The 26,060-nt window shown below is 47.4% G+C and overlaps 2 protein-coding genes and 1 long non-coding RNA gene across 5 annotated transcripts in view; 2 read left to right on the top strand and 1 right to left on the bottom strand.

Moving 5' to 3' along the window:
* The window catches only part of EPHX2 (epoxide hydrolase 2), a 94,765-nt gene extending 93,403 nt beyond the window's left edge, over positions 1–1,362 (bottom strand). The window contains exon 1 of the mRNA XM_079968870.1: positions 1,177–1,362. Coding sequence (XP_079824996.1) covers positions 1,177–1,283 — 107 coding nt within the window. The 5' untranslated portion in view covers positions 1,284–1,362. The remainder of the gene's footprint in view (positions 1–1,176) is intronic.
* LOC307212000 overlaps positions 1–26,060 on the top strand; it is a 284,098-nt gene that overhangs the window by 99,830 nt on the left and 158,208 nt on the right. For 2 of the 3 annotated variants that reach the window (XR_013836708.1, XR_013836710.1), the window contains exon 2: positions 4,209–4,386. This is a non-coding gene — a long non-coding RNA (uncharacterized lncRNA). The remainder of the gene's footprint in view (positions 1–4,208; positions 4,387–26,060) is intronic. The other variant, XR_013836709.1, reaches the window with a different exon arrangement.
* On the top strand, positions 5,215–24,310 carry LOC307211898 (uncharacterized protein). Its single transcript, XM_079969040.1, has 3 exons — positions 5,215–5,519; positions 19,004–19,473; positions 24,096–24,310. Exons 1-3 carry the CDS (start codon positions 5,517–5,519, stop codon positions 24,253–24,255), a joined length of 633 nt encoding a protein of 210 aa, XP_079825166.1. The 5' UTR covers positions 5,215–5,516; the 3' UTR covers positions 24,256–24,310.

Genomic DNA, 26,060 nt, shown 5'->3' with positions numbered 1-26,060 from the left:
GAAGAGCGCAACAATTCCCCCGGGCCACCACCAACCCCAAAGGCAACCGCGAGGCAGCACCACCCGGCCCCTCTGCTCCAGGGTTATATTATATAGCTAAGAATTATTAAGCTATAATTAATTTGTCATTTGCTATTATATGATTATGTGGAATTATATAATAATTAATATTACAGTAAAAGGTAAAGGTAAAGGTACCCCTGCCCGTACGGGCCAGTCTTGACAGACTCTGGGGTTGTGCGCCCATCTCACTTAAGAGGCCAGGGGCCAGCGCTGTCCGGAGACACTTCCGGGTCACGTGGCCAGCGTGACATCGCTGCTCTGGCGAGCCAGAGCCGCACACGGAAACGCCGTTTACCTTCCCGCTGGTAAGCGGTCCCTATTTATCTACTTGCACCCGGAGGTGCTTTCAAACTGCTAGGTTGGCAGGCACTGGGACCGAGCAGCGGGAGCGCACCCCGCCGCAGGGATTCGAACCGCCGACCTTTCGATCGGCAAGTCCTAGGCGCTGAGGCTTTAACCCACAGCGCCACCTGCGTCCCAGAATATTACAGTATCCCACTATAATTAGCTAAGTATATGTGATTATATACAGTAGGGGGAAACCCAGCCAGAGGAGCAGTGTATAAATAATAATATTAATAAATTTAAATTTATTTAAAAATAAATTGTCATTATTAATTATGTAATTTAACTTAGTTTAATTAATAATAAATTATTAACTATTTTTATTATATTATTTATTATATTATTATAATAATTATTACATATTATTTATTATATTAACTATTATTAACTATTTTTTATTATATTACATAAACATTAATTATTGTTCATTCCTTTTTGAGTACACACGATTCTGTAATTATCATTTAATTATCAATTAAAGAATAGCGATCATGAAATTGTGATAATTATCACGAATATCCAACGAGTGGATCTCTCGCTTTCTGACTCCCGAGACATTCAGCGCAGCAGCCTCTCTCTCACTCGCGCGCGGCCGGGCGCGACCAACAACACACAAACGCCCGAGAGACGCGGCGGCGGGGTTGTTTTTTGCGGTTGGCGTCGCCCCCCCCGAGCCAAGAGCAGCGGTCGGGCGGGCGGGTTTGCCTCCGCCCCCTTCGCCGCCGCCGCCGCCGCCGCCGCGTCCTCCCCTCGCGGCCGGCTACCCACCCGGGCAGGCCCAGGGACGGCTCCAGCTGCCGGAAGACTCCCGGGAGGCCGCTGCCGAAGAGGACGCCGCCCAGGTCGAAGAGCACCGCCCGCCGCTTCTCCGCCATCGCCTCCCGAGCCAGAGACGCTCTGAGGGAAAAGAGGCTCTGAGGAGAATCTGAGGAGAAGGCGAGGCCACGCCCACCCGCCGAGGGAAGCCACGCCCACGCCCCAGGCGGGCCACGCCCCCTCCTCCAAGAAGCCGGCCGGGGACCAGTGGGCCACGCCTACTCCCACCTGCGCGAAAAAGCCACGCCCCCCGCTGCCCTCCTCCTCCTCCCAGCCGGCAGGGGATGGGCAGGTCCTAGCGCCGCAAATTTCACTCACGATGGGTGAATATATTTGAAATATTTGTAAGTGGTGTACGCAGTGCTTTTTTTTCTATATAAATTGGCTCATCTCATTTTGGCTCCATAAAATCGCCATTTTGTAGTTCAGATCGGGGAAAATGAATACAGTAAATGGGCAAGAGTACAAAGATTCACAAAATGTTTAGAGGTATGTGTACCCCCAGAAAAAGCACTGGGTATATGAAGCAGACATGGGACGCAGGTGGCGCTGTGGGTTAAAGCCTCAGCGCCTAGGGCTTGCCGATCGAAAGGTCGGCGGTTCGAATCCCTGCGGCGGGGTGCGCTCCCGCTGCTCGGTCCCAGCGCCTGCCAACCTAGCAGTTCGAAAGCACCTCCGGGTGCAAGTAGATAAATAGGGACCGCTTACCGGCGGGAAGGTAAACGGCGTTTCCGTGTGCAGCTCTGGCTCGCCAGATGCAGCTTTGTCACGCTGGCCACGTGACCCGGAAGTGTCTCCGGACAGCCCTGGCCTCTTAAGTGAGATGGGCGCACAACCCCAGAGTCTGTCAAGACTGGCCCGTACGGGCAGGGGTACCTTTACCTTTATATGAAGCAGACAGCATAGATAAAAATGTTACATTCCTGTAGAGTTAATAACATACATGTTATTCCACACAGGGCAGGTTTTGCTGCTGCTGGTGGTGAACTACTAACGACAGTGGTACCTCGGGTTATGTTATGTACTGAGTCGAATAGGATCCAAACTGCAGCAGTCTGATTGGCCCTAGAACAATAGGATCCAAAAGGCAGCAGTCTGATTGGTCCTAGAACAATGCAGCAGTATGATTGGTTGGCAGGAACCACCCAATCATGCTCCAGATGGAAGTGAATCCACAACCTGATTGGCTTACAGTAGAATTCCGGAATTAGCCAATCATGTGCAGCCCATTGTGTAAATAATGTATATAAAGCAGATACCTTGAGGGGACATTCATTCATTCCTCCTCACCACCATGAGCTGAATAAAGAGCATGAAATCACTTTGCGACTCTGAGTATATTTCAGGTTACATACGCTTCAGGTTACAGACTCCGCTAACCCAGAAATAGTGCTTCAGGCTAAGAACTTTGCTTCAGTTTAAGAACAGAAATTGGGCTCCGGCAGCACGGCAGCAGCAGGAGGCCCCATTAGCTAAAGTGGTGCTTCAGGTTAAGAACAGTTTCAGGTTAAGAACGGACCTCTGGAACGAATTAAGTAATTAACCCGAGGTACCACTGTATTCTGTTTTTGGCAACAAGTTTTGCATTATATTTATATGGAAACAGATGCAGATCATCCATTGTGCTATTTTAACAATGTAGCACAGAGGGAAAACAATCAAGATTCCCTCCCAGACAGATGACAGAAAGCTACAGAACGGAGTTTTTTGTTGGTGCGCTCAACTGACACCAACAATGTTGATAATAATTATTCACATGGCACAGGTGAACTGTGGAACTCACTCCCACAGGAGGCAGGGATGGCCAACTTGGGTGGCTTTAAAAGAGTATTGGACACATTCATAGATGAAGAGAGGACGCCTGCTTCTGGGGAGAAAAGCAATGACAAACCTAGACAGCATCTTAAAAAGCAGAGACATCACCTTGCCAACAAAGGTCCGTATAGTTAAAGCTATGGTTTTCCCAGGAGTGATGTATGGAAGTGAGAGCTGGACCATAAAGAAGGCTGATCGGCGGAGAATGGATGCTTTTGAATTCTGGTGCTGGAGGAGACTCTTGAGAGTCCCATGGACTGCAAGAAGATCAAACCTCTCCATTCTGAAGGAAATCAGCCCTGAGTGCTCACTGGAAGGACAGATCCTGAAGCTGAGGCTCCAAGACTTTGGCCACCTCATGAGAAGAGAAGACTCCCTGGAAAAGACCCTGATGTTGGGAAAGATGGAGGGCACAAGGAGAAGGGGACGATGGAGGACGAGATGGTGGGACAGTGTTCCCGAAGCTACCAGCATGAGTTTGGCCAAACTGCGGGAGGCAGTGGAAGACAGAAGTGCCTGGCGTGCTCTGGTCCAGGGGCTCACGAAGAGGCGGACATGACTAAACGACTAAACAACAACAACAGCTTTGCCCTATAACTATGCTCTACCTCCCTGGTTGGAGGCAGTAAATTACTCTGAGTACCACTTGCTGGAGACCACAGGAGGAAAGGGTGCTGCCATCTTCAAATCTCTCATGGGCTTTGACGTGAAAGACGGGGGAAGCTTGTTTTCTCATGCTCTGAGAATCTGAATAACTTTCTAGCAGTCAGAGTTGTTCGACATTGGAACGGGCTCCCTAAGGAAGTTGTGGACTCCTTCCTTGGAGGTTTTTAAGCAGAGGTTGGATGGCCATCTTGTCATGGATGCTTCAGTTGAGATTCCTGAATTTCAGGGGTTGGACTGGATAACGCTTGGGGTCCCTTCTGTTACGGAAATTATGGGGGGGGGCACATCTTTAAAGTTGTTAAATGTTCCAAATATTATGCATAAATGTATCCTTTCGACTTGACAGCTCAGGGAAGTTACCTAGCTTTAAAAATCATATAAAATTAACTCCTTTGCCACTTTCCTTCATTCTACTGCCACTTTGCTTCATTGGCCAAGGACTTGGAAACCACTCCGTCCCCCGCCATAATCCCTCAAGCGGGAGGTCAGGTACTCACAGGAAGGTACTCATAGGTGTCAATCACTGGGCAAAGGCACTCCTCCGGACTTGCCCAGGTGGCAGACTATGCAAACCAAAGTTCTATTGTCCCTTTGTAGTAGGTACTTAGAATGTACTTCCCAATACATATCCTGTATCCGCCTTTTGCCCCAACACATTCCTCCTATGTTGATCATGTATAGGTAAAGGTAAAGGGACCCCTGACCATTAGGTCCAGTTGTGGATGACTCTGGGGTTGCGGCGCTCATCTCACTTTACTGGCTGAGGGAGCCGGCGTACAGCTTCCGGGTCATGTGGGCAGCATAACTAAGCCGCTTCTGGTGAACCAGAGCAGCGCACAGAAACGCTGTTTACCTTCCCACCGGAGCGGTTCCTATTTATCTACTTGCACTTTGACATACTTTCGAACTGCTAGGTTGGCAGGAGCAGGGACCGAGCAACGGGAGCTCACCCCGTCGTGGGGATTCGAACCGCCGACCACCTGCATCCCTTATTTAATCATGTATATCCCTCCCCTTTTCTGATGTAGCAATGATGTAGTGATGATGCTTAATGAACTATATGCTGGGATAAGATAGAAACTTTTAAAAGTCCTTGTCACCCCATCCTCGGGGTTCAAAATTCCTCTTTGAACCTGTTGCGCAATAAACTTCGGTCTACAGCTATTTGCTCCAGTTGGTGGCTGGACTCCTTCCTTTATTCTGCAGGGACCCACGGGCTCTGCCCGATGAGCCGGGTGACTGAGCAGCCTCACACCTAGATTTTTCCGTAGCACTTCCACTGAGTGCTCTTCCACTGAGCTGCAGCCCGTCCGTGGCAATATCATGGCTTGCTGTCTCCTAAAGCCAAAACCCAGCCCTGTTGTTACTGATGGTGAGAACGGCATGTTCCTTTTTTGCTTCCTCAGCGTTGGGCTTCCTTTTTCCTCTTTTAAACCAGATCTCTAACTCTCTCTCTCTCTCTTGGTCAGTCATTAGCATTCCTCAGAAGTTAAGTAAATTGAAAACACACACACTGCCACAGCACTGCGAAGGAAGGAAACTGCGCTCGCAACAAACGCTTTCTGCTGACACGGTCCGTCTGTCTAGCCTCCCCATGCACAGAGCTGGCTCTCTTGACTGGTAGATGGACTTGGGTTGAATCCATAATTGACCCACAGGGAATTCCAGAGAGATCGCTGGAGGAGATCTTAGGGCAGACGACTCCCAGAGACATTTTTAAATTGCCCATTGCATTGCTGACGTTGGAGGACAGCTGTCACTCTGATCCACTGCTGAAGTTTGCACTGTATTGCACCGGAGAGATCTCTGCCATGGTGAGTCGGAGACTTTTTGGTTCATATTATCTCTGCCCAGCATATTAAAAATAGGTGTTTTGTGTGAAGGGAGAAGGTGGAGTTGATCTGCTGTCTATTACTGTCTTAAAGCGGCTTTCAAATTAGTAGTTGTCCAACCTGCATTCTGAGAAACCTTTAGTACCTGGAACAGGGCAGGTGTGGCAAATGCTTTTCAGTCTAACTTCCCCACAAGCAAATCAGAATAAATGTGCAATAATGTTGCCTAACCTTCCAGGAAAGCGTGTGACAAGCAAATTGGGATGGAAGCTCAACGGGCAGGTTGTCTGAAAGCGACCTCACAGCACTAATGCCGGTCGAGTTTGCTACTCTGCATTTTCATTAAAAGCCAGGCTAGGGTCATCTAAAAAACAACAACAAAACCTTACTCAACTGATCATTTGAGATTTAGTCAGTTAACTTATCTGTTAAAGGAAGATTCATTGCACATGAGAAAAAAATAGCGGTGGTTCTAAAGAGGGGAAGCTAGATTCTTAAAAGACCGGTGGGGCAGGCACACAGGACCATAGGTCATAACACTGACTATTTCATCTGCATATGCAAATTAAGGAAAACTTTTAGGGAAAATGTAATGGGGGGGGGAAGGGTAAACAAAATTCAAAACATCTCCCAATGTCATGCACCTCATCAGATTCAATCATCCTCCCTCTGCTATTTTCTTTCTTTCTCCAAGATTGGGTCTCCAAGATTTTGCTCTGTGTGTGTGTGTGTGTGTGTGTGTAAACAACTACAGAAACCAAAAACACAGAATGCACTGCACAAAACCAAAAGAGAATCGTATAATTGTATAGTTGGAAGGGACTCCAAGAGCCATCTAGTCCAGCCCCAAATAACTTGTGTGTGAGTTCTCAGGAGTGCCACAAACAATTTACTAAAACCCCCAAAGCGGTTCCCCCCCCCCTGAAATTCCTTCATTGGGGGCATCTTGAAAGAGATAGACATACCAAAAGAAATGAGGACTTTATTTATGTATGCCACTACAGCAGCAAGAATGTTGACTGCACAAAATTGGAAGACTGGAGAAATACCAACTAAAGAACAATGGCAAGAGAAATTGCAGAACTGGCAAAAATGACAGATAGATTAAGAGAAAAAGACAACCGTGACTTTGAAAAAGAATGGGAACTATTTATATTATATTTGCAGAAGCAAAGAAGGTCAATAGACTTGATGGCAGGATTTAAATAAACATTCACATTATTAGAAATTATTAGTATTATTATTATTAGTATTAGAAATTAGAAATTATTAGAAGTATTAGAAATTATTAGTATTAGAAAATGTTTAGAAAATAGTGAAATATTATGGTGTATTTAGTTTATTTTTATGTTTTTAGGCTTGATGTTATGTTATTAATAACTTTTTCTGTTAGGAGATAGCAAAGTGGGTGAAAAGAGAAACAAACCAGAAGTGGAAGTTGGGGGAAGCCCTGGAGGGGAGGGAGGAATATATAATAAATATTAAGAAATTGAGATGTATGTAATGAATGAAAAAGAAAAATGAATAAAATTTTTAAAAAGAGAAAAAGAGAGATATATACAAATAATAATCTTACAAGCAATTCAACAGTGACATAACACATACAAGGTGGCGCTGACACAAAAAACCCGCACAAACCTTACGCAACAGAACAAAAGGTCATTATCCCTCCCCCAAATCTCCCCCCACACCCCTAGACGTCTCTGTTTTCATCAGAGAAACGTTGGAGTGTATGGACACCCAAACCATCAAAAGGCAACCCCTATATAGGAAAGGTTTTTTAAAAAAATGTTTTATTATGTTTTTATATGGGACGCGGGTGGCGCTGTGGGTTAAACCACAGAGCCTAGGACTTGCCGATCGGAAGGTTGGCGGTTCGAATCCCTGCGACAGGGTGAGCTCCCGTTGCTCAGTCCCTGCTCCTGCCAACCTAGCAGTTCAAAAGCACGTCAAAGTGCAAGTAGATAAATAGGTACCGCTCCAGCGGGAAGGTAAACGGTGTTTCCATGCGCTGCTCTGGTTCGCCAGAAGCGCCTTAGTCATGCTGGCCACATGACCCGGAAGCTGTACGCCGGCTCCCTCGGCCAATAAAGCGAGATGAGCGCCGCAACCCCAAAGTTGGTCACGACTGGACCTAATGGTCAGGGGTCCCTTTACCTTTATATTTGTTGGAAGCCACCCAGAGTGGCTGGGGCAACCCAGTCAGATGGGCAGGGCATAAGTAGTAAAATGGTTGTTGTTAATGTTATTATGGAATAGGACACCCCTGTTTTCATCCGAGAAATGTTGGAGGGTATGTAAGCATCTGCAGAAGATGAGAGAGAAAAGAGGCTTTGAATGGGAAAGGCAGAGTCCAGGGAAATACGATGCTGTGTGGTTAATAACTTGGTTATGCGAAAATAAATCCTTTGTGGGCCAGGCATTTGGTGGCCCTTTCAAAGCCAGGGCTGATCATATATTTTTCCTCTTTCTTGTGCTTGTCTGAGATCATGTTTTTTCAGGCGTTTCCAAACTTGCTGTGAAAGGGATTCATTGTCTGGTGAAAAAGAACACAGAATCTCTGGAAAAATAAAAATTACCAAACCATGTGATGTGGACATTACAGCTCACGGCCACCAGATGTGGTTACGGCAGCAACTCGCTTAAATGGCATTGTTCTTATTCTTATTGAAATTTGTTACTCGCCCTTCACCCTAGGGCCCCAGGGGAGGTTGCAACTAACATGCAACATTCATATTGAAATATAGCACGGCACAATATTAAAAACAGCCTAAGGCAGAACATTGCGAGAATAAAGTTGGTCCTGGAAATTTGTCAAAAGCCAGGGTAAAGGTTGGATGGTGTCAGCTGATTGGTTTTCAGGGAGGTTGTACAACATTGCGTCAAGCAATCATTTCCCCACATCTTCCATTGCCCCATAATTATCCTTCAGCATAATTAACCTTCCGCTTAGTTATGCACAGCATGGAGAAAGCGAACGGAGAAATGTTTCTCTTCCTCTCTCATAACGCTAGAACCATGAAGCTGAATATTGGAAGAATCAAGACAGATGAAAGACCCTCCAAGTGCCCCTATTTGGGGGAGACAGTCCCGGATTTACAGAAGCATACCCTCCAACATTACTCTCATGAAAAGAGGGACGTTCTAAGGCAGTGATGGCCAAACTTGGCCCTCCAGCTGTTTTTGGACTACAACTCCCATGATCCCTAGGTAACAGGACCAGTGGTCAGGGAAGATGGGAACTGTAGTCCCAAAACAGCTCGAGGGCAAAGTTCGGCCATCACTGTTCTAAGGCAGGCTTCCTCAAACTCGGCCCTCCAGACGTTTTTGAGACTACAGTTCCCATCATCCCTGACCACTGGTCCTGCAATCATGGAGCAGGAATTCTAACACAAAGCAGGTCTGCAGCTTTAGCATGATTGCATTGAACGTTGTATCGCTCAGCATGGCTGCGGCCACCAGAGCCTGGGCCATCTTGAATGTAGCAGGACCCCACACACTGACAGTGTAGCCCACTTCAGTTTGGGGTCAGTCACCCTATTGGCTGCGAGGAAGAACTCCAGCCGGGTGGCATACGAGTCCTATTTCCCTGGAACCGTGGTCTCAAATTCCTTGATGTGGCCCTGGGTGGTCATGACGGCCGCTCTGTGTGATCTGCCTTGTGGCTTCAGCCAGTGATTTCTCTTTGTGACCCCCTGGACCAGAGCACGCCAGGCACTCCTGTCTTCCACTGCCTCCCGCAGTTTGGTCAAACTCATGCTGGTAACTTCAAGAACACTGTCCCACCATCTCGTCCTCTGTCGTCCCCTTCTCCTTGTGCCCTCTGTCTTTCCCAACATCAGGGTCTTTTCCAGGGAGTCTTCTCTTCTCATGAGGTGGCCAAAGTCTTGGAGCCTCAGCTTCAGGATCTGTCCTTCCCGTGAGCACTCAGGGCTGATTTCCTTCAGAATGGAGAGGTTTGATCTTCTTGCAGTCCATGGGACTCTCAAGAGTCTCTTCCAGCACCTGAATTCAAAAGCATCAATTCTTGGGCGATCAGCCTTCTTTATGGTCCAGCTCTCACTTCCATACATCACTGCTGGGAAAACCATAGCGTTAACTATACGGACCCTGGTCGGCAAGGTAATGTCTCTGCTTTTTAAGATGCTTTTTAATAGTTCAGTAATGCATTTTTAAGTAGACAAATTTGACTATTAATTATAATTATAATTACGGTAAAACTTCTCCGTCGTCTTATGCCCCCATATGCCCCCCGTCTGGGCCTGGTCACCAGTGAATTGTAGGTTGGTTCCCACAAGGCAAGACACAGTGATAACAGCAAGAACCTTTTTTGATCTACATAACTGGGAAACAGGGGCAAAGCAACTGCTTATATACATACCTGAAAGCCTGGGCCACTCCCACTCCCAACGTGATTGGCTGTCTAAACTTCCAACCTGCGAATCGCAAGTTCAAGGGCTAATGGCAGAGGCCCGAATCCTGAAACGTTCTGTGATTGGACAACATGTGTTGAATCAGAACACAGGAGCTCAGAATCCTTAATCCAGACTCGAGCTCAGGCAAACAGAGACCACTGAATAAATAACACTGGGATCAAATCAGAAACCAGTACAGTGGTGCCTCGCAAGACGAAATTAATCCGTTCCGTGAGGCTCTCCGTATAGCGGTTTTTTCGTCTTGCGAAGCAAGCCCATTGACAGCTTAGCGGATTAGCGCTCTTAGCGGTTTAGCGACTTTTAGCGGATCAGCTGATAAGCGGCTTAGGGCTTAGGAAAAGGGGGGGAAAAGGGAAAAAACCCCGCAGGAACTTGCAAGACATTTTCGTCTTGCGAAGCAAGCCCATAGGGAAATTCGTTTTGCGAAGTGCCTCCAAAACGGAAAACCCTTTCGTCTAGCGGGTTTTCCGTCTTGCGAGGCGTTCGTCTTGCGGGGCACCACTGTATGGCTTCTGTAAATCCAGAACTGTCCCTGGAGAATAGGGGCACTTGGAGGGTCTGTGAATCCACAACAACTGAAAGTCCACTGTTGTTCCCTGCTCCTGTTCTTAACTAAGGCTGGGTCATCCATGCCCCACAAGAAGAGGGGACAGAGGAGGGTGTGGTCTCATCCTGGGAGGTGGGACGGCATTTCAGCACAGTTCCTGACTCCTTAATTCACTCCCTGACTGTGATTCAAAGGAAGTATCTAGAATTAGAAGTCTGTTCGGATGCCATCTGGCAGCAACTCAGGTTCTCTGGAAAAGGCAAGGCTGTGACTTGCAGGGAAACAAAAAGGCCTTCCTTTGTAGTGTGCACTTAATAGGCAGCTGGTTTGGATCATGCAAGGGAGGGAATCAGAAATGAATTGGGAGAGAGCAGTCGGCAGGCTTCGCACAGCTACGAAATCCAAAATGCTGAAAGCTTTGCTCAGGGAAACAGGCACCCTGGAATGCATCTGTGGGGTGAAACAGAGAGGGGTCAGCTGTAAAATTCCGGGTAGGAACAGATGCCAGTCATCGCTTTTGCAAAGTACCAGGAAGAACATGCAGACAAAAGGCGAGCCTGCTGGATCAGGCCAATGGCCCATCTAGTTCAGGATTCTGTCCGCACAATGGGTGGCTCCCCAGGCACCTGAACAGCTACCTCCACCGCTGGGCAGACCCTCCAAATGTCCCTATTTTCCAGGGACAGTCCCTAGATCTACAGAAGCCATCCCAGTTTCTGATTTGATCCCAGAATGTCCCACTTTTCCTTAGGTAAAGGTAAAGGGACCCCTGACCATTAGGTCCAGTCGTGGCTGACTCTGGGGTTGCGGCGCTCATCTCGCTTTATTGGCCGAGGGAGCCGGCGTACAGCTTCCGGGTCATGTGGCCAGCAGGACTAAGCCACTTCTGGCGAACGAGAGCAGCGCATGGAAATGGCGTTTACCTTCCCGCCGGAGCGGTACCTATTTATCTACCTGCACTTTGACATGCTTTTGAACTACTGGTTTGGCAGGAGCAGGGACCGAGCAACGGGAGCTCACCCCGTCGTGGGGATTCGAACCGCCTACCTTCGGATCAGCAAGTCCTAGGCTCTGTGGTTTAACCCACAGCACCACCCATGTCCCTCTCCTTTGCCTTGGGACATCCCTATTTTCATTAGAGAAATGTTGGAGGGTATGGAGTTATGCAACCCCAAGCCAAGAAGGTAAGGAACTATACAACCTTTAGAAGACATCTGAAGGCAGCAATGTATGGGGAAGGTTTTTAAAAATGTTTAATGTTAGTAGGGGATGATGATGATGATGATGATGATGATGGAACAGGTAAAGGTAAAGGGGCTCCAACCATTAGGTCCAGTCGTGGGTGACTCTGGGGTTGTGGCGCTCATCTCGCTTTATTGGCCGAGGGAGCCGGCGTACAGCATCCGGGTCATGTGGGCAGCAGGACTAAGCTGCTTCTGGTGAACCAGAGCAGTGCACGGAAACGCCGTTTACCTTCCCACCAGAGCGGTACCTATTTATCTACTTGCACTTTGATGTGCTTTCGAACTGCTAGGTTGGCAGGAGCAGGGACCGAGCAACGGAGCTCACCCCGTCGTGGGGATTCGAACCGCCAACCTTCTGATTGGCAAGTCCTAGGTTCTGTGGTTTAACCCACAGCACCACCCGTGTCCCGATGGTGATGGAATAGGATATCCCTATTTTCATCAGAGAAATGTTGGAGGGCATGTATGGGCAGGTAATAGGCAACAGTCTTAGTTTAGCCCAGGGTGGTCCCGAGGGCTGTATGTGGCCCCCAGTTCCTTTATTGGTGGCCCTCAGCAACCTTTGACACCCCCTGCTCAGCCCTCATGCTGCTATCTCAATATTTTATTCAACTTGGCACCCCTGCCAGTCAAATTAGATGATACCCGGCTCGATGGACCAATGGTCTTACCTGTTTTAAGGCATTCAGGTAGTTGTAAGCCAGATTCCTATATTTTCTGTGATCCTACGAGTTTATAGTTCAACCTTTCTTTACAAGAGCCACTGTGGAAAGGCTTTTTTTTCTGCCATGAAGGATGGTGTAGAGATACTCCGGTGCAGAGGCAGAGTGGAGTAGTGGTTAGAGTCTTGGTGTCGCACCAGGGCTTCAAATGGCCAGTCACAGCCTCTCACAGGGTTATATTGCGAGGATCAAATGGTGGGGGAGAGGGAGAACTGTGTTGGCCAACTTGAGCATCTTGGAGGAGAGATGGGAGATCAATGAAACAAACAAACAAACAAACAAACAAAAACAAACATTGCTTCCTTCCAACAGATTCTGTCTCCATCTCTATCTGGCTTCATGGATTAATTAGAGCAGAACTTAATTTGGCCACCAAAACCTGCCTTTGAGTATTTTGCTGGAGGAAGCTTCTGGCAGCCAGGAAGGGCTCAGCAAGTTCTGCAGGAAGCAATGCCAAAAAAGACTCTACCCTAAAGGCCAGCCAGAGGGGGAGAGAGAGAGAACGAGAAACTCCTCCATTTCCCTTGCAGGATATTGGATGCCTCTGGGGAAAATCCAGTGTGCTGGGTTCTGTCACTGAGTTGCTGGAAACCTTAAGAGCCTCAGAGGAGTCTGCCGGATCAGGCCAGGGGCCTATGGATGGCTGATCAGATGCTTGTGGGAAACTTGCAAACAGGATTTCAATGCAAGAGCACTCTCTGTGGTTTCCAACAGCTGGCATTCAGAAGCATAAAATAAACTATTTCCCCTATCGCTAATCCCCAACCCTAACCCTAACGAAGAGTCGGACACGACTAAACAACAACAACCCTAACCATACCAAGAAAAAAATTCCTTCCAGTAGCACCTTAGAGACTAACTAAGTTTGTTCTTGGTATGAGCTTTTGTGTGCATGCACACTTCTTCAGATACACTGAAACAGAAATCTCCAGACCCTTAAATATAGTGAGAGGGTTGTTGTTTAGTCGTTTAGTCGTGTCCGACTCTTCGTGACCCCATGGACCAGAGCACGCCAGGCACTCCTGTCTTCCACTGCCTCCCGCAGTTTGGTCAAACTCATGCTGGTAGCTTTAATCATAGAATCATAGAATTATAGAATCATAGAGTTGGAAGAGACCACAAGGGCCATCGAGTCCAACCCCCTGCCAAGCAGGAAACACCATCAGAGCACTCCTGACATATGGTTGTCAAGCCTCTGCTTAAAGACCTCCAAAGAAGGAGACTCCACCACACTCCTTGGCAGCAAATTCCACTGTCAAACAGCTCTTACTGTCAGGAAGTTCTTCCTAATGTTTAGGTGGAATCTTCTTTCTTGTAGTTTGGAACCATTGCTCCATGTCCGCTTCTCTGGAGCAGCAGAAAACAACCTTTCTCCCTCCTCTATGTGACATTCTTTTATATATTTGAACATGGCTATCATATCACCCCTTAACCTCCTCTTCTCCAGGCTAAACATGCCCAGCTCCCTTAGCCGTTCCTCATAAGGCATTGTTTCCAGGCCTTTGACCATTTTGGGACTCTCAAGAGGACCATTTTGGGACCATGGGACTCTCAAGAGTCTCCTCCAGCACCAGAAATCAAAAGCATCTATTCTTCGGCGATCAGCCTTCTTTATGGTCCAGCTCTCACTTCCATACATCACTACTGGGAAAACCATAGCTTTAACTATATGGACCTTTTTTTTTTTTAATAAAATTTTTATTAGATTTTCACATTTTACACACACACACAAAACAAAAACAAAAACAAAACATGTATAATTTCATATTCTTACTTTCTTTACCCCCTTTCCCTGACTTCCCCCCACCCCCTCTTCATACATCCCAATTCCAATAATTAATTCAGCAAGTTCTTATCTCCCATCTTTAACATATTATTGTTATTTTGGAACTTAGCTCTTTTTACTTATCCACATTTAACTTATCCAATTCTATTATAAACATTAAGTCCTTTTTCTAAGGTCGACCTAATTTCCCTTCCAAGAATTTCTCCCTTCATATATTAATTAGTTATATGTCATAATGGCCAAATACAAAAATCATAAAATTTTGAAATTCTATTCTCCCCTCCCTCCCTACCCCGGTTTCCATCCCTTCCCAAGCAGATGTCCCCAAAAACAGTTCCTAGCCCGGATTCCTCACATCCGAGGCCTTCAAGTCTCTGTCAGTCTCTCTCTGCCGATTTTGTTGATAACCCTTTTTGTTGGTCCTCAGGTCTCGAAGGAGTTCTGTCACAGTCACATCAAATTTTCTTCCATCCAAAATACTTAAAAGCAGTTGCTGCTGCAAAAGGTCAGCTGATCTCCCATATTCAAAGAGGAAGTCCCAATCATATTTCTTTATTCTTTTAAATTCCAGTATTCCAGGGACTCCAGGGACTTCTTCCTTCATCTTTCTCATCTTTCGCAGATTTGTAGTCCAAAGATCTTCTTCTTTATTTCCTGACAATATAGGCTTCTGATTGGTATTTTCCTGTAATTTTTTCACTCCTTCTTTCCTCTCCACCAATTCCAAAAACGCCTCTTCTGGTTCAGCTGCAGATTCCTTATCAGTCAAATCCTTTATGCATTCAGCAGAGTTGTTTGTTTTAGGGTTCAAGGTCATAAGTTCTTTATTCATAGCCGTACTCTGCTCTTGCAGGATTCCCACGAGAAAAAACATTTTTTCTATCTCTGCCAGTAATTTTCCCTCTGCAGCCATTGTAATGTCTCTAGTTCCCCCTAGGGGGATTCCAATTACTTGATAGTCCTTTTTCCAACAGTCCGTTACTTGTTGTTTATAGCTACGTTGTTTCCAACCACCTCAATTCAAGTGCAACACTTTTAATTCAGAGAGTCATTAAATAACAAAGTTCTTAACTTTAGCCGCCCGTTTGACAGCTCCTTTGACAGCTGTCAAACTCCTTATTCTATTTCCTCCGGCTCACACACAGGACGCTCCCGGGTTCGGGGGGGGGGGGTTTACACAAAAACTTCCAAAATTCCTCACTTTCTCTCCAGCACAAGACTTCTTCTGTCAAATTCTTGGAAGTATCTTTTATCTGACACCAAAAACAGTACTCTCCACCTTAGTTCTCCGATCCTTGCTTTAGATCGTTTGTAGGTAGGGGGGGGTGCGGACTTCCCTTTAGCACATCCCCTGGTTGTACCGAATTCAAAGGTATAAATTTTAAAGTCCAGATTCCATTCTACTCATGGGTTGTTCTTTTTCCAGTCCGAATTTTGGGAAAAAAGTCAGCGCTCTCCGGCCATGGCTGCGCGGCTTCGCTCCACTGCAGTAGCGGTCTACTCACAGCACCACGCCACTCCCCGTACCCTCTCCGTAGCCTTTAAAAAGGCTCTTCGTGGCTCGGGGAAGGCGCTTAAAGGTGCCCGCCGAGTCACCAAGTCCGCAGGCTTCCGCGCCTGCGGTTTCTAAGGGTCCCCGCGTCGCCGGCGCGGTAAGACCCGTCTTCAGCAGAGCCGATTCCCTCCGGAGCTCGGAGGGAATCCGCCATTAGCCGATCGCGCTAACCCGGAAGTCTAACTATATGGACCTTTGTCGGCAAGGTGATGTCTCTGCTTTTTGAGAGGGTGGGGAGAGGTATTACTCAGGAGGGTGGTGGGAATGGGTGATTGGCTGACAGCTGTGGTAAACCTGTCGATGCCTGTTACAGACTGCAATTGGTCTTACAGGAAAAAGCAAGGGGTGAGATGGCCAAAAATAGCTTTATCCTGTATAATGAGATAAGAATCCAAAGTCTCTATTCAGGCCAGGTCTCTCCATGGTTTTAAGTTTGGTAATGAGTTGCCATTCAGCAACTTCTCTTTCCAGTCTATTTCTGAAATTCTTTTGTAATAAGACAGATACTTTGAGATCTTGTATAGAATGTCCTGGGAGATTAAGGATTAAAGGCAGTAATTAAACACATGAGAAGAGTTTGTTGGTTAAGGCCAATGACCCATCTAGTCCATCATCCTGTTCTGTCATTCTTTGTGCTCAAAAGTCCCCTGTCTTCTTGCGGTTTCCAGCAAATGGTATTCAGAACCATAGAACGGTAGAGTTGGAAGGGACCCCAAAGGTCATCAAGCCCAACCCCCTGGATTTCAGGAATCTCAGCTAAAGCATCCATGACAGATGCCACTCCATCCTCTGCTTACAAACCTTCAAGGAAGGAGAGTCCACAGAAGCATTGTTACCCCTGATTGGGGTAGCCTTCCCAGGGTTTGTCTAATCTTCTCAGAAAGCCGTCTCAGTTGGTATTCACCACTGCTTCCTGCAACAGGGAGTTCCATAGATTAACCGTGCGCTACATAAATAAGTGCCTCCTTTTGTGGGATGTTGGATGCCTCTGGGGAGAATACCGAGTGCTGGGTTTTTCGGGACTGAACACCAGAAGGAAAGAGGGGGAAACCTTAGCAAGGCAGATCATTTTTGTGCGGCTGTTGTGTTGTGCAGGGCACAGGTGGGCAAGAGACAGCCGTGGCAGGTGGCCAGGTGGTTCTTGCCAGGGGACGGTTGCTGGTTGCCAACAGCAAAGCTGTGATGATTGCTTTCCTGGCAGGAAGGGAATATGGACACAAATTATTGCAAGGACGAGCTGAACGAAAAGGAGGCTGGTGATCCTAATTGCTAAAAACTGGGAAAAAGAAATTGTGCCAACAAAAAAGGAATGGCAAGACAAACTGTTAGAGTATATTGAACTGGCTAGATTGAGGCAATTAGAGATCACACTAGACAAGAGTTTCAAAAAGCATGGGGAAAATGCAGAGAATACTTCGCAAAACAGTGCCCTAAAATACATATCTGGACTTGTTTCGATTAATGTCTGCAGGAGACTTTGTGGATATTTAAGTTCTAATTAGAAAAAACTTAATAACTATTCATAAAGGAAACAGCTTCTAAGAAGTAAATAAGGAGGCCAGATACAGGATAAAGGAAGTCTTTTATTTGGTTGTTTGTATTGTTTTATGTTATGCTTGTTGTATGTTATGTTCACGTTTAATGTGGGTAGATTTCTGTATTGGAGGGGTAAGGGTTTATGTTACGTTGCAAATAAAATTTCCAATAAAAATTAAAAATTAAAAAAGAAAAGGAGGTTGGTGATGGAGGTGAGGGGCTTTTTTGTGTGCCAATCAGCTTACAAGGTAGTAGCAGTTCTTGTTGTCGTTAATTAAATTTATATACCACCCTATGCCCAGGGCAATTCACAACTACAATAGTTAGTTAGTTAGTTAGTTAGTTAGTTAGTTAGTTGGAGAACCTCTGTCCTTCCTTTTCATAGACTCATAGAATTGTAGAGTTGGAAGGGGTCCTGGGGTCATCTAGTCCAACCCCCTGCAACGTGGGAATCTCAGCTAAAGTACCCATGACAGATGGCCATCTAACCTCTGCTTAAAAACCTCCAAGGAAGAAGAGTCTACAACCTCTCAAGGAAGCCCGTTCCACTGTCAAACAGCTCTTGCTGTCAGAAAGTTTTTCTTCACGTTTAGTCGGAATCTCCTTTCTTGTAGCTTGAAGTCATTAGTTCGGGTCCCAATCCCCTGGAACAGCAGAAAACAAACTTGCTCCACCTTCCATGTGAAAGCCTTTCAGATACAGTGGTGCCTCGCAAGACGAATGCCTCGCAAGACGAAAAACTCGCTAGACGAAAGAGTTTTCCGTTTTTTGAGGTGCTTCGCAAGACGAATTTCCCTATGGGCTTGCTTCGCAAGACAAAATGTCTTACGAGTTCTTGCGAGTTTGTTTCCTTTTTCTTAAAGCCGCTAAGCCGCTAATAGCCGCTAAGCCGCTAAGCCGTTAATAGCCGCTAAGCCGCTAATAGCCGCTAATCCGCTAAGCCGCTAATGGGCTTGCTTCGCAAGACGAAAAAACCGCAAGACGAAGAGACTCGCGGAACGGATTAATTTTGTCTTGCGAGGCACCACTGTATTTGAATCGGACCATCCGATCACCTCTCTGTCTCCTCTCCCCCAGGCTAAACACCCCAAACTCCATTGACTGAGTTCTTCTCTCTTTTCCCACACTGGGAAAAAGCACTGGGCTTGGAAAAACAGGTCTGAATGTTAGGATATAGTTCCGTTCCACCTTAAAAGGAATAGGCATGACTGTTGTGTGTCACATGCCTGTTTACTTCCAGCACAGTCTGCTGGGAACGTTTGTATATTGCTTTTGCTATTTCTGTTTTGCTTGGAGACGAAGGGAAGCAGACATGTTTTTTTCCTTTGTTCCTGAACTATGCTGAATAAACGCTGTAAATAATGCTTACACATGTCTCTGTCTGCCACTTTCGTTGTGAGGATTTATTCACTCTACTGATAAGAGCGGGCACAGCTTCTAAACGTATCAGAGGCTCATGCCACTGATTGATGCTGTTCCAAGGGAGACCGGTGTTCGCTCAGCTGCCGTCTGGTGGCTGGAGCCAGCTGGGGGACAGCCAAATGCCCCCGTCTCCCCGACAGCATCCCAACACTGAATTCAGGTGTAACCACCCACACCCCATCTCTGAGAATAGTGACTCGCCTTTCCTTGTTTTCCAGGTCACAACAAGACCACTTGGGGTTTGGAGTCTGCTGCTAGGGCTGAGTCTTCTTATACCCGCTCAGAGCAAGGAAAAGGAATCACTGGACAATGCCACGGTGAGACCAACCCCAGAAGATCGTGGAGATCAGTCCCCAAATCCAGACTTTTGTGACTTCACATTTCACATCCCCTGGTCTGGGAGCTCTTGCACGCAGATGACCCAGGCAACCGCCACGCCGGCCTCACAGGAAGAGCTGGACCATCTCAAGATCTTGTTGGAGGACCTTGGAGGCAATCTGAAGAGTCTTCAGGAGGCTGCAGCTCTGGAGGCCGGTCAGTCCAGGTATCAGGACATCGTTTCTCAAGCCCTTCCAGATGTGAGAGAGGCCAACGGGGAGTTCCATGAGATCCTTGGAAAGTTCCTGCAGGAGTTGGAGGAACACATCCATGCAGATGATCATCTGCATGCAGAGGACGAGAAAAAGAAGTAGGTGCTTCTTCACAACAGATGCTCTTTTTGCGGGGCTTAGCAATGGAGCACAGAGCTAGCTGCTTTGTACATCCTATATAATCCTCTGCAGGATTAGCGGGAGGGTGAGTGGAAAGGAAGGAGATCTCTTGTAAAACTGGAATCTTGGGTCAGCCAAGGAAGTAACTATTGGCAAAACCTATTGGTGTTTCACAACTTTCCAACTAGTTGCAGGATCTTAGCCGACCTAGCAGAGTACACGAAGAATCCATGGAAGCAATTGGCGACTTGGCTGCAGACAGGATAGACGAAGCAGGAACCAGGAACTTGTAGTTAGGTGTTTATTGTATACAGTGGACTATTTACAGGAACAGAACACTGATCTTTTGCTAGCTCTCTCTGACACGACTCACAACTCCTACACTGACACACAGAACTACTGAACTCCTGAACTACTGAACTAACACATTCCAGTTAGTAGGCCATTAATTATCACTCCCTTGAGAGAGCTTGACCAATCAGGGAGCTGTCTCCATTCCTTTGTTATCACCAGGCAGAGTTACTCCTTCAGATTGCCTTCTGGCTGCCTGCCAAACCTTAATTGACTCTGTGTGAGTAGCTGCACATACACAGTTTCCCAACAATAACCAGCAGGCAGAGGAAAGGAAATCCTTCCTTCTCGGGCAGGGGACACATTGAATTCAGCTCCTACTTAAAGGCAAAGTTACCTGGTTTGCGCTTTCTGAAATTATTATTATTATTATTATTTTATTTATTTATACCCTGCCCATCTGGGTGGCACCCAACAGAATATTAAAAACACGATAAAACATCAAACATTAAGAACTTCCCGATACAGGGCTGCCTTCAGATGTCTTCTAAAAGTCAGGTAGTTGTTTATTCTTTTGACATCTGATGGGAGGGCGTTCCACAGGGCAGGAGCCACTACCAAGAAGGCCCTCTGCCTCGTTCCCTGTAACTTGGCTTCTCACAGGGAGGGAACCGCCAGAAGGCCCTCAGAGCTGGACCTCAGTGTCCGGGCTGAATGATGGGGGTGGAGACGCTCCTTCAGGTATACAGGACCGAGGCCATTTAGGGCTTTAAAGGTCAGCACCAACACTTTGAATTGTGCTCAGAAACATCCTGAGAGCCAATGTAGGTCTTTCAAGACTGGTGTTATGTGGTCTCGGCAGCCGCTCCCAGTCACCAGTCTAGCTGCCGCATTCTGGATTAATTGCAGCTTCCGGGTCACCTTCAAAGGTAGCCCCACATAGAGCACATTGCAGTAGTCCAAGCGGGAGATAACCAGAGCATGCACCACTCTGGCGAGACAGTCCGCGGGTAGGTAGGGTCTCAGCCTGCGTACCAGATGGAGCTGGTAAACAGCTGCCCTGGACACAGAATTGACCTGCGTCGCCATGGGCAGCCTGAAACATATGAAACAATATGCAGCCTTTGAAATCCACGCTTTTCTAGAGCAAAGTGTGCATAGAAGTGAATATATTCATGAAAATACCATACAGAAATGCAATATGTTGGGGGGGGGGAATTATTTGCAGGGGAAAAAAGTAAAAACTACATATAAACATAGGTCTATCAGGAGGAATTTGTACTGCAATGCTGCCAAATTTTCACAACGGTTATTTTAATAAAAATAAAATTGCAAAAATTCCTGCCGAAATGTGGAGGGTTGAGTTTATGAGAAGCTGAGAGAGAGCTGAAACGGACAAATCTGCTCGGATTAGGCCAATGCTGGGTTAAGCCAGTAGCCCATCTAGTCGAGCATCCTGCCTTCGCAGTGACCAACCAGATGCCCATTGCGTGGAACCCACAAGCAGGATCTGAGCACAAGAGAATCACTCTCACCTCCTGTGGTTTCCAGCAACTAGGATTCAGTTGCATCACTGCCTCTGACTGTGGAGGGCAGAGCAGAACCCGTGTGGCTCATAGCCACCCATAGTCTCCTCCTCCTCCATGAATTTGTCTAATGCTCTTTTAAAGCCATCTAGGTCGGTGGCCAGCACTGTCTCATGTGGCAGGGAGTTCCACAGTTTAATAAATTATAATTATAATCATATTATACCCTGCCCATCTGGCTGGGTCTCCCCAGCCACCCTGGGCGGCTTCCAACAAAGTATTAAAATACAGTGGTCTGTTAAACATTAAAAGCTTTGCTAAAGAGGGCTGCCTTCGGATGTCTTCTAAAAGTTTGGTAGTAGTTCTCTTTGACATCTGGTGGGAGGGCGTTCCACAGGGTAGGTGCCACCACTGAGAAGGCCCTCTGCCTGGTTCCCTGTAACCTCACATCTTGCAATGAGGGAACTGCCAGAAGGCCCTCGGCGCTGGACCTCAGTGTCCGGGCAGAACGATGGAGGTGGAGACGCTCCTTTAGGTATACTGGGCCGAGGCTGTTTAGGGCTTTAAAGGTCAGCACCAACACTTTGAATTGTGCTCGGAAACGTACTGGGAACCAATGCAGATCGGTCAAGACCAGTGTAAACTCTGTTCTGTGTGAATAAGGACTTTCTTTTGCCTGTCCTGAACCTCCCACCTTCACCTTCTATGGACATCCATGAGTTCTAGTTCTATGAGCGAGGGAGAAAATATTTCTCTCTTTCGGTTTTCTCCATGCCATGCCTCCTCTTATAAACTTCTCCGGCAGGCCTTGCATTACGTGTTGCAAGGAGAGAAGCTTGTACATTCAGCCCGCAATGCTGAGTGTCTGGGACCGGCTGAGCGAGAGCAATTTCTTTATATATTTTTTCTGCTGATTCTCAGGGGTTTCTCCTGGGGAATTTACATTGCCCCGGCTCAATTTCACATCCGAGCTGGAATTTGGCCGGCGGTTTTGCGGCTGTGTAACTCACACAGCCACCAGCTCCCTGTGCGATGGATGCCATGTCCCAACAGGGGAGAGAGAGAAAAAAACTAAAATCTTTCTCCTCGGTCTCCATTGCCTCCTGTCCTCATATTCCTGGCCCCCCACTCTCCTGCACACCCACTGTGTCCTTAAAAACACCCAAGCCCCCCTCCCTGCTTAATAGCACCACAATAAAATGAATGGGAGGGACGCGGGTGGCGCTGTGGGTTAAACCACAGAGCTTAGGACTTGCCGATCAGAAGGTCGTCGGTTCGAATCCCGTCGACGGGGTGAGCTCCTGTTGCTCGGTCCCTGCTCCTGCCAACCTAGCAGTTGAAAAGCACGTCAAAGTGCAAGTAGATAAATAGGTACCACTCCGGCGGGAAGGTAAACGGCATTTCTGTGCGCTGCTCTGGTTTGCCAGAAGCAGCTCTTAGTCCTGCTGGCCACATGACCCGGAAGCTGTATGCCGGCTCCCTCGGCCTGTAAAGTGAGATGAGCGCCGTAACCCCAGAGTCAGTCACGACTGGACCTAATGGTCAGGGGTCCCTTTACCTTTACTAAAATGAATGGGCATTAGACACAGGGGAGTCCAGAATTTAGTGATACGCCATCTGCTTTGCTTGCTGAATGCCCCGGGTTCAATTCACAATGGCATCTCCAGAGAGAACCTCTACTCAGTGGCTTTAAAATTTCAGTGGCACCCTGTGTGATGCCAAAATTTGTCCCCCTCCACTGCCTCTTGCCTTCCGTTGTTTGCCATTATTGCAGCACCCCTGGCAGCACCCCTTTGGTTTGGCGCGGGCCAAGTGTGGGTAATTGGTCCGCACTCCCCGAAATCCTGCTTGAAATTATGGAGAGCTGCTGCTGGTCCGTGTGGACTTCCGAATTGTGGGAATGTTCAGGGTGGCAAGAGAGGATATATTGCTTATTATTATTATTATAATAATAATAATAATAATAAATTTTATGTATATCCCGCCCTCCCCAGCAGAAGCCGTTCCTTTACTTAGCAGAGTTTACATTCCCCTTCTAACACACAAAGCAGATAGCTGGTTGCAGGCTCGTGTGAGCCTCTCACTATATATTCCTGGTAAAGGTAAAGGGACCCCTGACCATTAGGTCCAGTCGTGGCTGACTCTGGAGTTGTGGCGCTCAGAGCACGCCAGGCACTCCTGTCTTCCACTGCCTCCTGCAGTTTGGTCAAACTCATGCTGGTAGCTTCGAGAACACTGTCCCACCATCTCGTCCTCTGTTGTCCCCTTCTCCTTGTGCCCTCCATCTTTCCCAACATCAGGGTCTTTTCCAGGGAGTCTTCTCTTCTCATGAGGTGGCCAAAGTCTTGGAGCCTCAGCTTCAGGATCTGTCCTTCCAGTGAGCACTCAGGGCTGATTTCCTTCAGAATGGATCAGTTTGATCTTCTTGCAGTCCATGGGACTCTCAAGAGTCTCCTCCAGCACCAGAATTCAAAAGCATCCAGAATTCAAAAGCCTTGCCCCTCTCCGCTTTCTTCTCCTCCTCTAGCGCAGCTAGACTGCTCCTCTTCGCCCCTGGTGCTGCTGCTAGGAGTCTGTTCCTCCGAATCTTCTTCCTGTTCATCACTTGCAGAGGGTGCTATGACATTGGAAAGCAGATCTGGACAGTTATATCTGCGGACAGAGTACAGGTTCTTGTGTTCCCTCTTCTGATTGCTCATAAAAGCCCACAACACCTTCCTTTTGTTTTTATCCTGTTTTGGTAAAGAGGGTTTTCCTTGTTTTCTCCCTCTTCTTCTACGTAGGTTAAACGAATACTTGCGGGGAATGGACAGGATGCTGCGGGTGACCAGTCACCTGGCCGAGCAGCTGGACCAAGCATCCCAGGACCTTCTGGTCAAGATGACCAGCCTTTCGGAGAAACCAGCCACCCGGGTGGAAGAAAGCACCCTGCAGACATCATAGCCGCGCATCCCATTCTCTGTCCGCAAAAGCATTAAATGAAAGGCCTCAGCATTCATTGTGGAATCGGTTCCAGTAATTTTTAATGTTTTTTCCGGGTGCACGTACTTTCCTCATCTCGTGGTGACACTGAGTGGGTCACCTCCTGCTCAAAGAAGCCTCATCTTTTGCAGTTCTCGCACCCGCCTGCACAGTGCGGGAAAATCCCACACTACAAGCGGTACCAGGTGCTAATTCTGGGCCCTAGGGTAGGGGTAGAGGGTAAATATAAATATAATAATAAATTTTTATTTGTACCCTGCTCTTCCCAGGCTAAGGGCGGCTGACAACAAATTTAAAGCACTTAATTGATGCAACAAAAACCAGCATAAAATACAGTATAAGATGTGAATAACAATAAATTCAGAATTCAAAAATCAATTTAGGGGGGTAATCCATCCAATAGGGATTTTATGGATTTAAGAAGGCATCCGTTTCCAATCCAGCCCATAACTGTCTCACGCAGCACTGTTTCCATTCTACTGCATTTCCTCTTCTGCCAAAAGTGATGCTATTCGCCTCCCTGCCTCCTGTGGCAAAATTCTGTAACTTACATAAATCATGCCTGTGATTCCTGCATCGCAGGGGGGTTGGACTAGATGACCGCTGGAGCCCCTCCCAGCTCTATGATTCTAAGAATGTCAGCGTAACTTACATGCAATTTATATATAATACTCAGCATCTTCAGGTAGGGCTCTTCCTTTCTGAAACCATGGAGAGCGTCTGCCAGCCAGTGGGAGCAAAACTGAGGTATGTGGACCAACGTGTTATGCATGAATCATAAAACAGTAGGTTTGGAAGGGACCCCACGGGTCATCTAGCCCAACCCTCTGGTTGCTATTGTTGCATTTATATCCATTCTCTCCTCCCAGACGCTCCTGGCAGTGTACATAATTCTCTACCTCCCTGCTTTAGCCTCACAACAACTTTGCAAGGTAGGCTAGGCTGAGAGAAAGCGACTGACAGTGATCTTTGTGACTGAGTGAGGACCTGAACGCAAGTCTCCCAGGTCCCAGTTTGACACTCTAACCACTCCACGGCACTGCCCCGACTCGGGGTAAGTCAGAAGGGACGTGGGCAGCTGTGATTGCCTCGCCACCTCTGCCCACCCGCCGCCTAAGACGAGGCTCATGGCGCTCCATCTGACACACAGCTCCAGGCATAACTCCATTAAAGGCTGCCTGCCTGTGTGGTGCAGCAGTTAGAGCTGTGGGAATGTTCAGGGATGCAGGAGAGGAGGATATATTGTTTGGTTATAGCATTTCCAACTTGTGTAAACAAGTTCACAATTTAGCAGAGTAACATTCCCCTTTTTTAAACTCACAGCGGATGCGTTTGCGCTAAAGCCTCTATAATAACTGTTCTGGCATTTCCCCCTTAAAGGTAAAGGTAAAGGTACCCCTGCCCGTACGGGCCAGTCTTGACAGACTCTGGGGTTGTGCGCCCATCTCACTTAAGAGGCCAGGGGCCAGCGCTGTCCGGAGACACTTCCGGGTCACGTGGCCAGCGTGACATCGCTGCTCTGGCGAGCCAGAGCCGCACACGGAAACGCCGTTTACCTTCCCGCTGGTAAGCGGTCCCTATTTATCTACTTGCACCCGGAGGTGCTTTCGAACTGCTAGGTTGGCAGGCGCTGGGACCAAGCAGCGGGAGCGCACCCCGCCGCAGGGATTCGAACCGCCGACCTTTCGATCAGCAAGTCCTAGGCGCTGAGGCTTTAACCCACAGCGCCACCTGCGTCCCCCTTATTCCCTCCTAAAAGATAAGAC

This window comes from Podarcis cretensis (genome assembly GCF_951804945.1).
Source record: "Podarcis cretensis genome assembly, chromosome: 3".
In the NCBI taxonomy this organism is placed as follows: domain Eukaryota; kingdom Metazoa; phylum Chordata; class Lepidosauria; order Squamata; family Lacertidae; genus Podarcis; species Podarcis cretensis.
The sequence above is the reverse complement of the archived record's forward strand: the minus strand, read 5'-3'. Positions and strand labels throughout refer to the sequence as shown.